General features: G+C 29.2%; 1 protein-coding gene across 2 annotated transcripts; it reads right to left on the minus strand.

The window, feature by feature from the left end:
* Positions 1-1,734: 1,734 nt before the first annotated feature.
* On the minus strand, positions 1,735-13,447 carry LOC147068151 (uncharacterized). 2 transcript variants are annotated; one of them, XM_085951945.1, is made up of 6 exons: positions 13,296-13,447; positions 10,589-10,715; positions 3,331-6,685; positions 2,731-2,803; positions 2,268-2,357; positions 1,735-2,133 (listed from the first exon to the last, which is right to left on the minus strand). In XM_085951945.1, exons 1-6 carry the CDS (start codon positions 13,326-13,328, stop codon positions 2,029-2,031), a joined length of 3,783 nt encoding a protein of 1,260 aa, XP_085808071.1. In that variant the 5' UTR covers positions 13,329-13,447; the 3' UTR covers positions 1,735-2,028. The 2 variants fall into 2 exon arrangements, with proteins under 2 accessions (XP_085808071.1, XP_085808070.1); XM_085951944.1 differs by having other exon boundaries at positions 3,331-10,715.
* Between the last annotated feature and the right edge of the window lie 370 nt (positions 13,448-13,817).

Genomic DNA, 13,817 nt, shown 5'->3' on the forward strand with positions numbered 1-13,817 from the left:
TTAAAAATTCAATGCCATACTACTGTATACAAAATAATTAAATAACAGGAGGTTTCGACGAAGAAGAATTATTCATTTTTTTCATGCATGTTAATTATATTATGAGAAGTTTTAAAATACGTTTAAAATTATATTTATACCATAATTACATAATGTGTATCACATTTTCATTCTTAAGCGTGTAGAGATCATTTATTGGGTGGTCGTGTTATCGATGCAATGCTAGGCAGACGATTTGACGAATTTCTAATTTTATTTCGCTAGAACTATAGTCGTCGATCATGTGAAGTACCCGTAAGATATCAAGATAATATGTTTGACACACAGTAAGTATTTTATTTCTCTTCTACCTCATTTTTGCCGAGTGGTTTTTTATCGTGTTCCCTAGACTGCCCTAAATGTTTCAGGTAACCCCGAGAATGACATGTTATACAACAATTATTATTTATCATTAATTTTGTTTTATTCTGACCTATTTTTATCATATTTTTGCTGTAAGGTTCAAATATTATGTTTATATAAAATACACGTAAAATATAAACCGGTGCTGTTAGAATACTCATCAAATATTTCAATGTTTACGATGAGTAAATTATATTTTGGTCACGGAAAACTGCTAACTTCCTGAATGGTGGGCATTTGTTCATGAACAAAGACAAAGAACTAGAAGGCCACAATTTTCTGGTTAATTAAAATGTTAAATGATCCATAATATTATGTGTGATTAGTTAAAAATGAGAAAAAAAAACATTATACCAGGCTGAGAGCAAGCTGATTGAACTGGCTAAGGTAGCCCGAGGCTCGAGGCCTAATGCTTCATATACACTTTTTGTACGTGTAATATTTGACATAGGTAAATCAGGTCAGTGGTCCTTAACCTTTTAGAAGTCACGGTGCACTTTTGATCACAAGAAAAAATTACGATGCACCAAAATTAAACGGTCAGAAAACAAAGAAAAATATGCGGACATTTTTATTACAAATTAAACAGATTACATAACAGTCAAAGAAAAAAAATATTAGAATATTAAAAGATATATACATATATGGAGAAATTGTTTGTAAAATAATGACCCTTAACAAAATGGAATTTATTTGATGTGAAAATCATTTAATGTGATACCTGAGCTTGTCGGATTTTTCAGATTTCAAAAATATTAGGTCGAATATTTGATATAGCTACCATCGACTCTTCGTCTAAATTCGTAAGCCTGTGAGGCCACGGAAGACGCGTGCGATTGATTGGCCAAAATCGAAATCACATAATATCTTTCGTCGGCTTTCATAATTTCGCGAAGAACTTTTTCGGTTTTCACTATTTCGCGGCTTCTATCATTTTTTGCGGTGCACTTGCACCAAGCTTGTGGTGCACCGGTTAAGAACCACTGTTATAGATATTATCATTTCTGATAATACCTATATATTTTTTTAAAAAACCTTATTTTTGTATGCTAAATAAGAATACATTAAATTATCTATAATAGAAATTGTGACGTAAAAATATATGACTGTACTTGTACGAACTAATAGAAAATGTATACCAATATAATAGTTTTTAAAGATATTATGTACCTTGTTTTTACTTACTTACATATTTTTATATAGCACCGTGTTACTTTTTTTTTTTTTAAATCGAATCTTCAAATCATCCCTTCAATCTTATATGCTTCAAAAAATTTTTTTTTTAATAAAAATGGTTTTGGTAAAATAAAATTGATTTATATTTTATATTACATAATACTAACACATATAATTTTGTTTATGAAATTCATTTTGAATGGCGATTTACATAAATTATAATAACATGTTTAGACGTTTTGCATTTAATGAAACCATTTAAAAATATATTACATCAGTAAATAATACGTTAATACAATTAATAACATATTGAATGCTATTTAATATAACCATATTCATATAATAAATCTAAAAAGAATTAATATTACTACATATTTATTAAAATAACTATTATCAGTCAAAATTAAAAAACTAAAATTAGTAAAATCTTAAATAAAATTATGCAATAACCTAATTCGATAAGTATGCATCGTTTTGTGAATGAATATATTTTTCGACGTTCGGCTCAACTAGTACATCTTCAGATGCAGCATCTAATTTTTTTGCAGATGATATCTGAAAAAAAATACAGATATAAATACAATTTAATTTTTGACCCCCGTTATTCAAAATTCTTGGAAAAAATAATGTATTCGTATTTACGAGATTTTCATTTTTAGTTATTATAATTGTTATAATCGGCTCTTTACCTGTGGATGAAATCCATTCTCGTCTGCAGTGTAATTAACAAGAATAGGAGTACCGTCAGGTGAGGTATATTCATACGAACCTTGCACTATCTAAAGTTATAGAAAAATACATGTAATTCAAACATAAATATAAACTGCTGCGGATTTTAATATTAATTATATAATATGGTATAGTTACTGGTAAAAATACTCGTATTTTAATGTTAAAAAGATTATTATTTTTTTATTACTTTTATGCATTATTCAATAAATAAAAAATACTAATATTTTATGTTGGCAATATGGTGGAAGAAAATAAAAAAAAATAACTGGGATTCATAAAAAATTTAATCACAAATTTCATAATTTACAAAAATAAAAAAATATTTATATTTAAATTTTGGTTTCTTTTCGACTAATTATCTTAATTATTGCACTTTTATTCCTTAATTTAAAGAAAAAAACTTTAGACAGTACTACTTACAAATACTTTTTGGGTATTGATTTCCTTCAGTGTGCCTTTTTGATAAGCGCTTATTCCGGTGGGCGTTTTATAGCTTTAAGAAAAAAAGGTTTATAAGTAAACAAATATTATTAATATGGATGTATGTATTGAAATAGATTATAATATGATTGGTTATCCTATTTAAAATTTTGGGTTTTTAATAATTTAATAATACTAAATAAAAATGCCACTGTAGGGATATCTGTTACGGAATTAAGAAAATGCAATTTAATACAACCTAGATACTGTTATGACAATACTGAAGTTCGATTTGATTTGAGCGAAAGTTGAGCACATTCTTTTTATAGAATTAAAAAAAATACAAACATTATTCGAAAAAAATAATTGTTATACGTCTTCGAGATATTTTATTACACTACATTTTAATAGTGGAAATTATTATAAAAATATAAGTTTATGCTGAAAATAACAATGAGAAGTTTTTCAGTAAATTATAATATTAAATTGCATGTTACATAATTATTATATCACTAGATGTCTCTAGTTGCACTAATCTTTATTATTAATAATGGTAGGTATATCGAATATGTAAAATACGATAATCTTGTTTGAACTTACGTGTACAGAAATTGCGACGGGAATGCATCAGTGTCACCATAAAATTGATCGGGTGATAATGGATCCCATACAAATTTAATATTCCCACGGAATACGGATGAAGGATTTTTCTTTATGACAGTTTCTTTAGCATTTGTATTTCCATTAATTCCAATGTTTTGGCCACCGAAGTAAGCGCTTGATGCTTCCGTTTTAAATTTAACACCATTATTTCTCGGCCTATATCTCCCAGATAAATCATTAGACGATGATGAAGTTGATTCGGGATTACCAGGGTAGAGATTTTTGTATTCAGAATCAGTAGAGAATAGCGATCTCGTTCCATTCCCACGGAATACGGATGAAGGATTTTTCTTTATTACAGTTTCTTTAGCATTTGTATTTCCATTAATTCCAATGTTTTGGCCACCGAAGTTGGTGCTTGATGCTTCCGTTTTGAATTTAACAATATTATTTCTCGGCTTATATCTCCCAGATAAATCACTAGACGATGATGAAGTTGAGTCGGGATTACCAGAGTAGAGATTTTTGTGTTGAGAATCAGTAGATAATGGTGATATCGTTTCATTCCCATGGACTACGGATGAAGGATTTTTATTTATTACAGTTTCTTCAGCATTTGTATATCCATTAATTGTAAAGTTTTGGCCACTGAAGTTGGTGCTTGATGCTTCCGTTTTGAATTTAATAACATTATTTCTCGGCTTATATCTTCCAGATAAATCACTAGACGATGATGAACTTGATTCGGGATTACCAGAGTAGAGATTTTTGTGTTGAGAATCAGTAGAGAATGGCGATATTGTTTCATTCCCACGGACTACGGATGAAGGATTTTTATTTATTACAGTTTCTTCAGCATTTGTATTTCCATTAATTCCAATGTTTTGGCCACCGAAGTTGGTGCTTGATGCTTCGGTTTTGAATTTAACAACATTGTTTCTCGGCTTATATCTTCCAGATACATCACTAGACGATGATGAAGTTGATTCGGGATTACCAGAGTAGAGATTTTTGTGTTGAGAATCAGTAGATAATGGCGATATTGTTTCATTCCCACGGACTACGGATGAAGGATTTTTATTTATTACAGTTTCTTCAGCATTTGTATTTCCATTAATTCCAATGTTTTGGCCACCAAAGTTGGTGCTTGATGCTTCCGTTTTGAATTTAACAACATTGTTTCTCGGCTTATATCTTCCAGATACATCACTAGACGATGATGAAGTTGATTCGGGATTACCAGAGTAGAGATTTTTGTGTTGAGAATCAGTAGATAATGGCGATATTGTTTCATTCCCACGGACTACGGATGAAGGATTTTTATTTATTACAGTTTCTTCAGCATTTGTATTTCCAATAATTCCAATGTTTTGGCCACCAAAGTTGGTGCTTGATGCTTCCGTTTTGAATTTAACAACATTGTTTCTCGGCTTATATCTTCCAGATACATCACTAGACGATGATGAAGTTGAGTCGGGATTACCAGAGTAGAGATTTTTGTGTTGAGAATCAGTAGATAATGGCAATATTGTTTCATTCCCACGGACTACGGATGAAGGATTTTTATTTATTACAGTTTCTTCAGCATTTGTAATTCCATTAATTCCAATGTTTTGGCCACCAAAGTTGGTGCTTGATGCTTCCGTTTTGAATTTAACAACATTATTTCTCGGACTATATCTCCCAGATGAATTACTAAACGATGATGAAGTTGGTTCGGGATTACCAGGGTAGAGATTGTTGTATAGAGAATCAGTAGAAAATGGCGATATCGTTTCAAATCGAGATGGAGTAAACTTCTTTTCTCCTCTTGAAGCATTTATATCCTGTTCATTTGAACCAACTCCAGGTGTCAGATTAATATTAGAATTAGAACCTGAGTTATGTGTTCTTACATATCCTGCAGGATAATTTTCATTCCCCAGTTTTGCCTGGGTATCAACATTTCCTTGTTCATTTAAAGTTTTCACATTATTAATAACAACATTTTGTCTTCTTCTGTAATCTGTCCGTGAAAAATCATTCGTATTTTGGTTATTACTATTCGTTCTTATAATATCTTCTGACGATTTAACAGATAAGATTTCTTTGTCATCTGTGGAACCAAATTGCACTGAAGATGTCGATGGATTAAGTGTTGATGAATGTTGATTATTTCCATTGATATTATTAAGGCGTGTCTCATTTTCATTTGTGTTGAATCGTGTTGAGGCTGTTGAAACTTTTCTTCTGTTGGATGTACTAATAGAAAGTCTTTCATTGTTGTTTAAATCGTTTGTTGTAGTTATTGAAGAGAGAATCGCTGGTTTTTCAGTAACGGCGCGGTTATGATCATTACCAAGACTAGATGCAAGTGATCCAACAAAGTTGCGGCTTTCGTTGCCATTCCGTTGTGAATTGTATCTAACATTATTGGCATTCACATTTTCTTGTGATGAAACATCATTTGAAACACGTTGTAAATTACTTCTGTTTGAAGTTACGCCGCCTGAGATGTACGTTTTTTGTGAATTACTTTGATCAATAGTAGCAGATGAACCTCCATTTTCTAAATCTGATTTAATAGTATTATTTTTGTTCAAATCATATGACAATATATTATTTTTTATCTGTTTTTGATCATTTTCATTTGAATTCGATAAATCTACACCGCTAGCTTTGGCTTTGTTTTCATTTGAATTTGGATGTTTAAATGCCTGTTGGTCAACATACGTGGTTATTTGCGTAACTGAATGAGTATTAAGAATATTTGGTTTATTATTCGTAATGAACTCATTTTCTTTAACATTTGTTGTCGTTCGTAAATGCCCACGAGAATGAGAATTTACTAAATCTGTAGTATTTGAGTTTGATGTAACTGAAAGACTATCATTTATATTTGATACATGAAATTTACTACTTCCGCGGTTACCCGTCAGAGTTCCTGAATTACCGCGTTGATTATAGTTTTCACTATTACTGGTAGATGTGCGAGATAATTTGCCATCATTTATTCCCACAGAAACACTGTCTTTATTGTCACTCTGTTGAACTGTTAAAGAAGTTTTCCCATTTGCAGAAATATTACTATTTTTTAATGAATTCAAACCAAATAATGCTAAAGAAGAACTGCTAGTTTGTAACCCAGAGCTTGAAGATTCAATATTTTTTGAATTAGATATGATTTGATTAGTTATATTTGATCCATCATTCTCAGTTTTAATTAATTGTGTATTAATTCCAGTTGTATCAGGTTTATTCTTTTTAATTAGACTAACATTTTCAGTACTTCCAATTTGTTTTGTTTTCGATAATAAATCAATGTTTTTAAATTCGCCTTCAATTATTTTTCTTTGGTGTGAATCACTGTAATCTGAAATTTGAGACGATTCATTCAAATTTGTATCATTAGATAAGAGAGTGTTTGTGTTAAATAGTTTATTTTGACTCTTTGTATCAGTCGATGATATCTGTACTTGATTCAATACATTTTCGTTGGAGCCATCTTGAGCTGACTTTAGATCGGTTTTATGCAATATATTGTTTTCATTAGTTCGCAATACACCGATGTTATTTTTCTTGTTGTTAGAATTAGTGTCTATAATAAAACCTGAATTTCCTGTCGCTGCTTTATTAATTATAGTCGTATTTGGTCGGCCACTCAAGTCTTTACGAATCGTGTATTTATCTTGTGAAATAATGGTATCTTGCAATTGTGTGAATACAATATCTTTAATTGTATCTGATCCAGAAGATGATGAAGTTGTTATGCCAGTATTTAGGTTTTTCTGTATATTATTCTGTTGTTTTACTTCTTCATTTGATTTTTCTGATGATACAGATTCAGATAATTTATCAATTACAATTTTCAGGTTAACCGTATCATTTTCCAATTTGTCTGTTTGTTTTAATGTCTCTTTTTCTAATTCATATATTTTCTGCAAATTGATATCGTCAGTAACTTTTTTGTTCTTTTCAGGCGAAAAGTTAGAAGTATTATCGATAGTAACTTGTATATTATCATTATTCAGGAACGTTTTGTTTGCAAGAGAATCAATATACTTCATAGATTCTAAAACTTTCGCCAAATTTGTTGGGAAAGAATTGACATGTCTTTCAAATGCTGCAGTGTCTAAATCAGATTTATTTTTTCCTATTGTAGCATCAATAAATGGATCAGAATTGTCAGAAGAAGTATTTGTATTAAAAATCACTATTGAGGATATCTGTTGTTTCCCAGTTAAAGATCCTATATCATCATTAGTAATCTCTGTAGACTTTTTATCGGACAGGACACTTTTTTCTATATTGATACCGTTTGATTCTTGACTGATACGAGTATTACTTTCTTTTCCAGAAGTCGTAGGATTAGCCGAAGAAGTTTCTAATAAGATATTATTGACTGTATTTGATGTTTTAGTATTTAAATTTATGTTTCCAGTATGTTGAGTATTAGTTATCTTAATTCTACTTTCTTGTATTTGCGATTTATTTGCCACAAGCGAAGGTATTCCTTTTATTGGATTTTTGTGAACAGTTATAATTGAGGACTCCTTATTTTTTTGTAAATTATTTTCAGGTATTACAGAGATTCTATTAATGGAATGATCTTCAGCAAGAAGATTTTTATTGGATCGATTGATAGAAGAAGAATCGGAATTACTTGTTATATTACTCTCGAAAGTGCTGTTGGTTATCGAATTAATTTGATCTTTCTGCGATAAGACTGTAAGCTTAATAATATGAGAAGTATCTTTACCCTTATCTTTTCCTAAAAGTTCAACATTTGTACCTTTAGTTTTTATATCAGATTTTTTATTTCCTTCAATAATAATTTTTTGATCATTATCCTTTGTTTTGTTTGGCAAATTAGAAGTACTCAATACACTTTGCCCAATAATACCAGTTATGCTAGGTTTTTCATTTCTGTCATTAGTAGCTGATGATGTTGTAACTTTTTCCAAAATCGTTGACTCTGCATCCTTTGAAATAGTTAAAACATCACCTTGTGAATTATATCTTGTATTCCCTCTTTGAATTTCATTTGCAATATTCTTGTTCGTCATATTCAAATTTGTATCCGAATTGCTGGATTGTTCTGATTTTTCCAATGTAACTATTGTTGAATGAATAGTCGTTGGTACAGAACCGCTTAGTGTGTTTGTATTATTTTCAAATAGTTTTGAACATTCTGTCGAAATATCAACACCACTAGTATTAACATTAGATAGTTTAGTAGATGACTTTTTGCTTGTATCTTGGCTTGTACTTGTCTTATTTAGTTCTTCATTCAAATTCAAGTCAAGATTATTTATAGAATCTGTTTGTTTAACCGAAATATTATTTCCAGTAATGAAATCCGATACATTTAATATTTTTTCTCTAGTTGTTATATTATCGGGATTGTTGGTTTTATTATTACTTTTACTTTTCAATTGAATTGAATTAGCAATTATGTTCTTTATATTTGCTAATATTGCCTCCGTTTGATTCGCTACCGACTTTTTGTTAATAAAATTAGGTGGATAGTTTTCAAAATTTGGATCTTCATCACTATCATTATTGCTATCTATTATTTTCCTTGCAACATTAGTTACAGTTGTTTTTCCAGCACTAGTGCTTTCTTGTATGTGCGATGTTCTTGAATGCTCGTCACCACTTGTAACTGAATGGTTTTCTCCGAAAACATTTTCTTCCGATTTTTTATCGTTGAATTTAAGAATCCCTCGTATTTGAGAAGGATTATTATTTTCATTTAATTGATTAGTATTTTGTTTTTCATATGATGCTTGGTTTGTATTTGTAGCGTTAACTTTATTGTTTGCAACTTCTTCTTGTCCTGACAATGATAAATTTAAAATATCCAATATGTAGTTTGAGCCTCCAGTATTAGACTGTCTAACTTCTGCGTTATTTGTAGATTGATTGGAATTACTTAAGGTTTTGATTGTATTTTTAGAAGATTTTGTATCATTGTTTGATTTATCGTCATTTGAAAATATATTGGTGTTGATTTCTAAAACATTTTTTTGTGAATCTTCAGTTTTATCAGACTTTGATTGATTAGTTTTTGCAAATGCTATATCATTATTCTCAAAGAATTGTCTAAACGTATTTAAACTCAAAATACCACGGGAAAAGGCTTGTTCACTATAATTTTTTTCATCTTGTGTACGAGATGTATTTTTTATATATTTTGTATCTTTCTTTAAATCAACATTACTGATCTCACTGTCTTTTTCTTGTTCCTGTAAAATTTGAGAATTCTCTTTGAGAGAACGTCCTTCTTTTGACTCATTTTTGTTGATAACTATTTTATTTGTACTTGCATTTGGTTTATTTAATCTCGAATTAGACGAAAAATCAACCCCGTGAGGGCCATTTGTAAAATGACGTCTATAATTTTGTTCATCTTCTTCTGATTCAACTTCTTCATTAGATTGTTGAATTTCAGTGCTATAATCAGTTGTTTGGAAAGTTTTTCCAAAATTGCTGGGGATTGGTGAATCACTAAACTTTGTTTGAGAATTGCTAGGCTTTATTTGAAAACCAATTGGTTGATGAGTTTCTGCATGCAAATCGGTAGTAGAAATTTTAGCTGCATCATTTTTTTTCAATAAACTACTACTTTGAGAAGCATTACTATTGTTTGGTCTGTTTAACGGGCGTAATGGAAAACTTTTATTAAATTCATTGAAAGGAAGTGTATTACGATCATTTGTAATATTATGATCGAAAGATGAACTTTGACCGATCAGTTTATAGTCCCAATTCTCTTTGTCTAGTTTTATGATTGATGAATTGTCATTAGTATCAGTATTCTGACCAACAGTTGTGTTATTAGTATTTCTTTCTGGGAATACTCTTTTCACTTTATGATTACCTCCGGAAATAAATTGCGATAATGAAGATATTGATAGTAAAGAGTCAAAAGTATTATCCAACAATTTTTCCGCCACTGTCTTGGTTTCTTGACTCTTTTCGTTATCGATAAATTTCTTTGGATGATGTTTAATTATATGCATTGACGAATTTTCATTTAACTTCGGATCATTTACGTTAATTAGATAATCAGTATCACCTCCAAATTGATCAACTAATGATTTAGACGATTTTACTGCATTGATTAAAATAGTTTCCATTGCATTTGGTTGATGATTTTGTATTTCCACTCCATGTAATATTTCAGAAATATTTTTTTCACTTTCGTTTATTATGTTAATTGTTTGATTTAAAATATTATTAGTAAGATTGTTTGTTATATTTTGTGCTTTACCGACTGCAAATGTATTAATTTCAGCTTTCCCATCTCCAGGCAGTACATTAGGCTTGAGATCCACATGCACTCCAAGCTGCCCATCTGCAGGAGCAGCATGTGTGTGAATCAGTAAACCTAGGATCACCTAAAATAATAATAAAAAAGTATTTTAATTCTATATGCACATATGCTAGATTTAGTATTAAATATAAGTAGTGGACCCGAATATATAAATAAAAACTATAAAGTTGTGATTATATTGAGATGCATGTCGAGTACTATCACGCTGTCATGGCAACAAATTTAGTCTATGGCTTCGTCATTTTGCAGAATATTTTGAATGAACACGATCTCTGTAAATTCAATGATCGAGTAACCTAGTAAAGAGTCTCTGTAAATTCAACAATATCATTAACAGAACCTAACCCGCACACCATAGATAATATAAAACATTCTTATAGAAAATACAAAGTGCCAACCGTTAAAAACAAAAAACACGCAATTTTGACATGATTCGAAAATGTGTAGGCATGTAGAAAATTATAAAAAAACGTTCATTGAGTCATGCAGGATAGTACATAGTGAGGTGACCTCATTGTTGTTCTGGTGATTCCACCAGATTTTGCTAACTTCGTTCGTTTAAAGGTTCAAAATGTGCTACGGGATGGTAGCATCAGTCTGATAACATTTTAAACACCAAGAAAAACGACATTACATACTTTCCCCCGTAGCGGCAGCTTACTGTGATGTCACGTGATAGTATGCGACATGCACCATAATATATTTCGCGCTAAGAGTATTTCTTACGGTAGTCGAAGAGCAAAAATAAAAACATGCTTGTGTAGTTTGTATTATAGCTAGGCGTAATTAAAAAATATAAACGTTTTATAAATAGACTTTTTGTTGTTTTGTTTGTACCATAAAAATTATTGCATATTTTTAATAAATTATGTACCTACGTGAACAGATATTTTTATAAAAATATATAAAATTCCAACACAAACAAGTTGTAGTCAACAACATGTGATGATGCTATATAGTTCAATGAAATTGTCTATTAAGTGCACTCACTCATTGGATTTACTATTATTTCACCTATGTACCTACCTACTTGACATTTGAAATAAACCTCAATGCCAACAGGCTCAATCACAAATTACATATGCAAACATTTACGTTTTTTATTTATATAATTAGTATGGCATATCAGTATTCATATAAAGATGACATACTTTATGTAAATAAATATTTTATAATATCTCAGGATTATTTACTTAGAAAATAAAACTCATCGTTCTATATTTTTTTGTTTGTCCAAAAAATATCAAAATAAATGATATGAGAAGATACAAAAAAAAATGCCAAATTTACTTTATAATTATTATACTTATGTGTTAGTATAACAAAAATAACTATATAATACATATTATTCAATAATAAAATCTACTATTTATAATGGATACTTTTACTTTATTAAGATATTAAAACGGTTATATTCAGAATTTAATTTTTAACCAAAACCATTTTTTCCTGTAAAAAAACGAAAAATCTATTTATTTTATTTTAGTTTTACTGGATAGAAATCCATGGCTGAATAAATACAATAAATATATTTGACGAATCCGTTTATGAGTCGATAGTTATTTTATTAACATGTCTTAATTTTAATTAAGACTAATATAATAACCATAGTATTTAATTTAAATAATAGGCTAGCGATCAACACCAGTTGTGTCCATTAATAAGGACATTAGGTAAATACTGTCGACTGAAGCCAATTAGAAATTGAATTTAAATTCAAATTTATGTAATTTATACTATTCCATAAAATTGGATAGCAGTGACTTGGGCTTATCCATTTGTAAACTGTCAACTTTTGGTGGCACTAATAAATAATTATAGAGCCCGAAGAATCCAAAAGGCGAAACCAAAACCATTTAAATTATTAATATGAAGATTATCAATCAGAACAATACAGTTACTTTGCATAGATCTGAGACAAATCTTGATTATATTTAAAAAGACGACAAAGACATTGATTCAAAATCTATATTTTACTATTTAATTCCGTGGAATTATTTAATTATTGTAATCTATAAATTTTTAATTTTGTTGATTTGAAAATCTTTTAATAAATTTTTTTTTTAAAAAATGTTATTTTAAGTATATAAAAAACTTATAATATTTTTTAATAATAGCAGTCTTTCGATAAGATTTTTTTTAAAGTATTTTTTTAATTAATTCAATATTTTGCTGAATTGTGTATTATATATTTTTTAATAAATTGTTAATTTTTAATTAATAATTGAATCAACCCCGTCCAAAATAATGGATAAATAACGTATTTAATTTTATTATTTGTTTTTACTTTTATTTTAGTCGAAAAAAAATCTGTAGAAAATAATAAACACTATGCACTGCGTGATCATTTAAAATATAAATAGAATAATGTTAAATGAATAAAAAAAATAATGCAATTATATATTGAATGCACGCTTAGAATATAAAAATAATTCATTTAACGGACACAATTATTAACTGTAAAACATGTAAACACTTCACGTCATAATAAATGTCAAAAACGTTTTCACTTTCAATTAAAAAAAAACACATTCTCCACGCGTGTATTCTATAAAAACTTCAGGCTGACCTTAAGGTAATCACTAAACCGATCAATTAATCAAGTTAAAGTATTCATGTAGCTGTGATTTATTATTTTACTCACAACAATCCAAGATGCGACTCTTATCCGCTCCATTGGTAATGTATAACTAATTTTCGTACTTAAGATGTTTTATTATATAAAGTACAAACAAAATAAAAAAACCGAATTGTCCGGAACATCCTAACACTAGTGGTGAGATCACAGCAACGTATGATTGGAATTTGTATGATGTTATTTTAAGCTCTATTCTAAGACGTGAATATTCACCAAAACTTGATTAGCAAGCGGTTTCATGACAACATCAGACAATATTTAATTTATTAATTTAAAGGATGAAGGAAACAATGATTGCCGCATTCTGTTAAGTATTTGAATACCAAATTATAAAATGCATAAATTAATTACTATGCAAGTATATGCTGTCTCACGGCTACTGTTCTCTGCTAAAAAAAATCCTTTTCTCCAACTAATTCTAGTGAAATATACATAAAAGTTACCCTACTTAATATTAAAAATGCATGATTAATAGAAATTAAACAAATTTATTTATATTTTTTATGGGGTCATATCCCTCGTATTTTA

The sequence above is a fragment of the Rhyacophila brunnea genome, unplaced genomic scaffold (assembly GCF_057557595.1).
Source record: "Rhyacophila brunnea isolate RB1 unplaced genomic scaffold, BYU_Rbru_1.0 scaffold_3, whole genome shotgun sequence".
In the NCBI taxonomy this organism is placed as follows: Eukaryota; Metazoa; Arthropoda; class Insecta; order Trichoptera; family Rhyacophilidae; genus Rhyacophila; species Rhyacophila brunnea.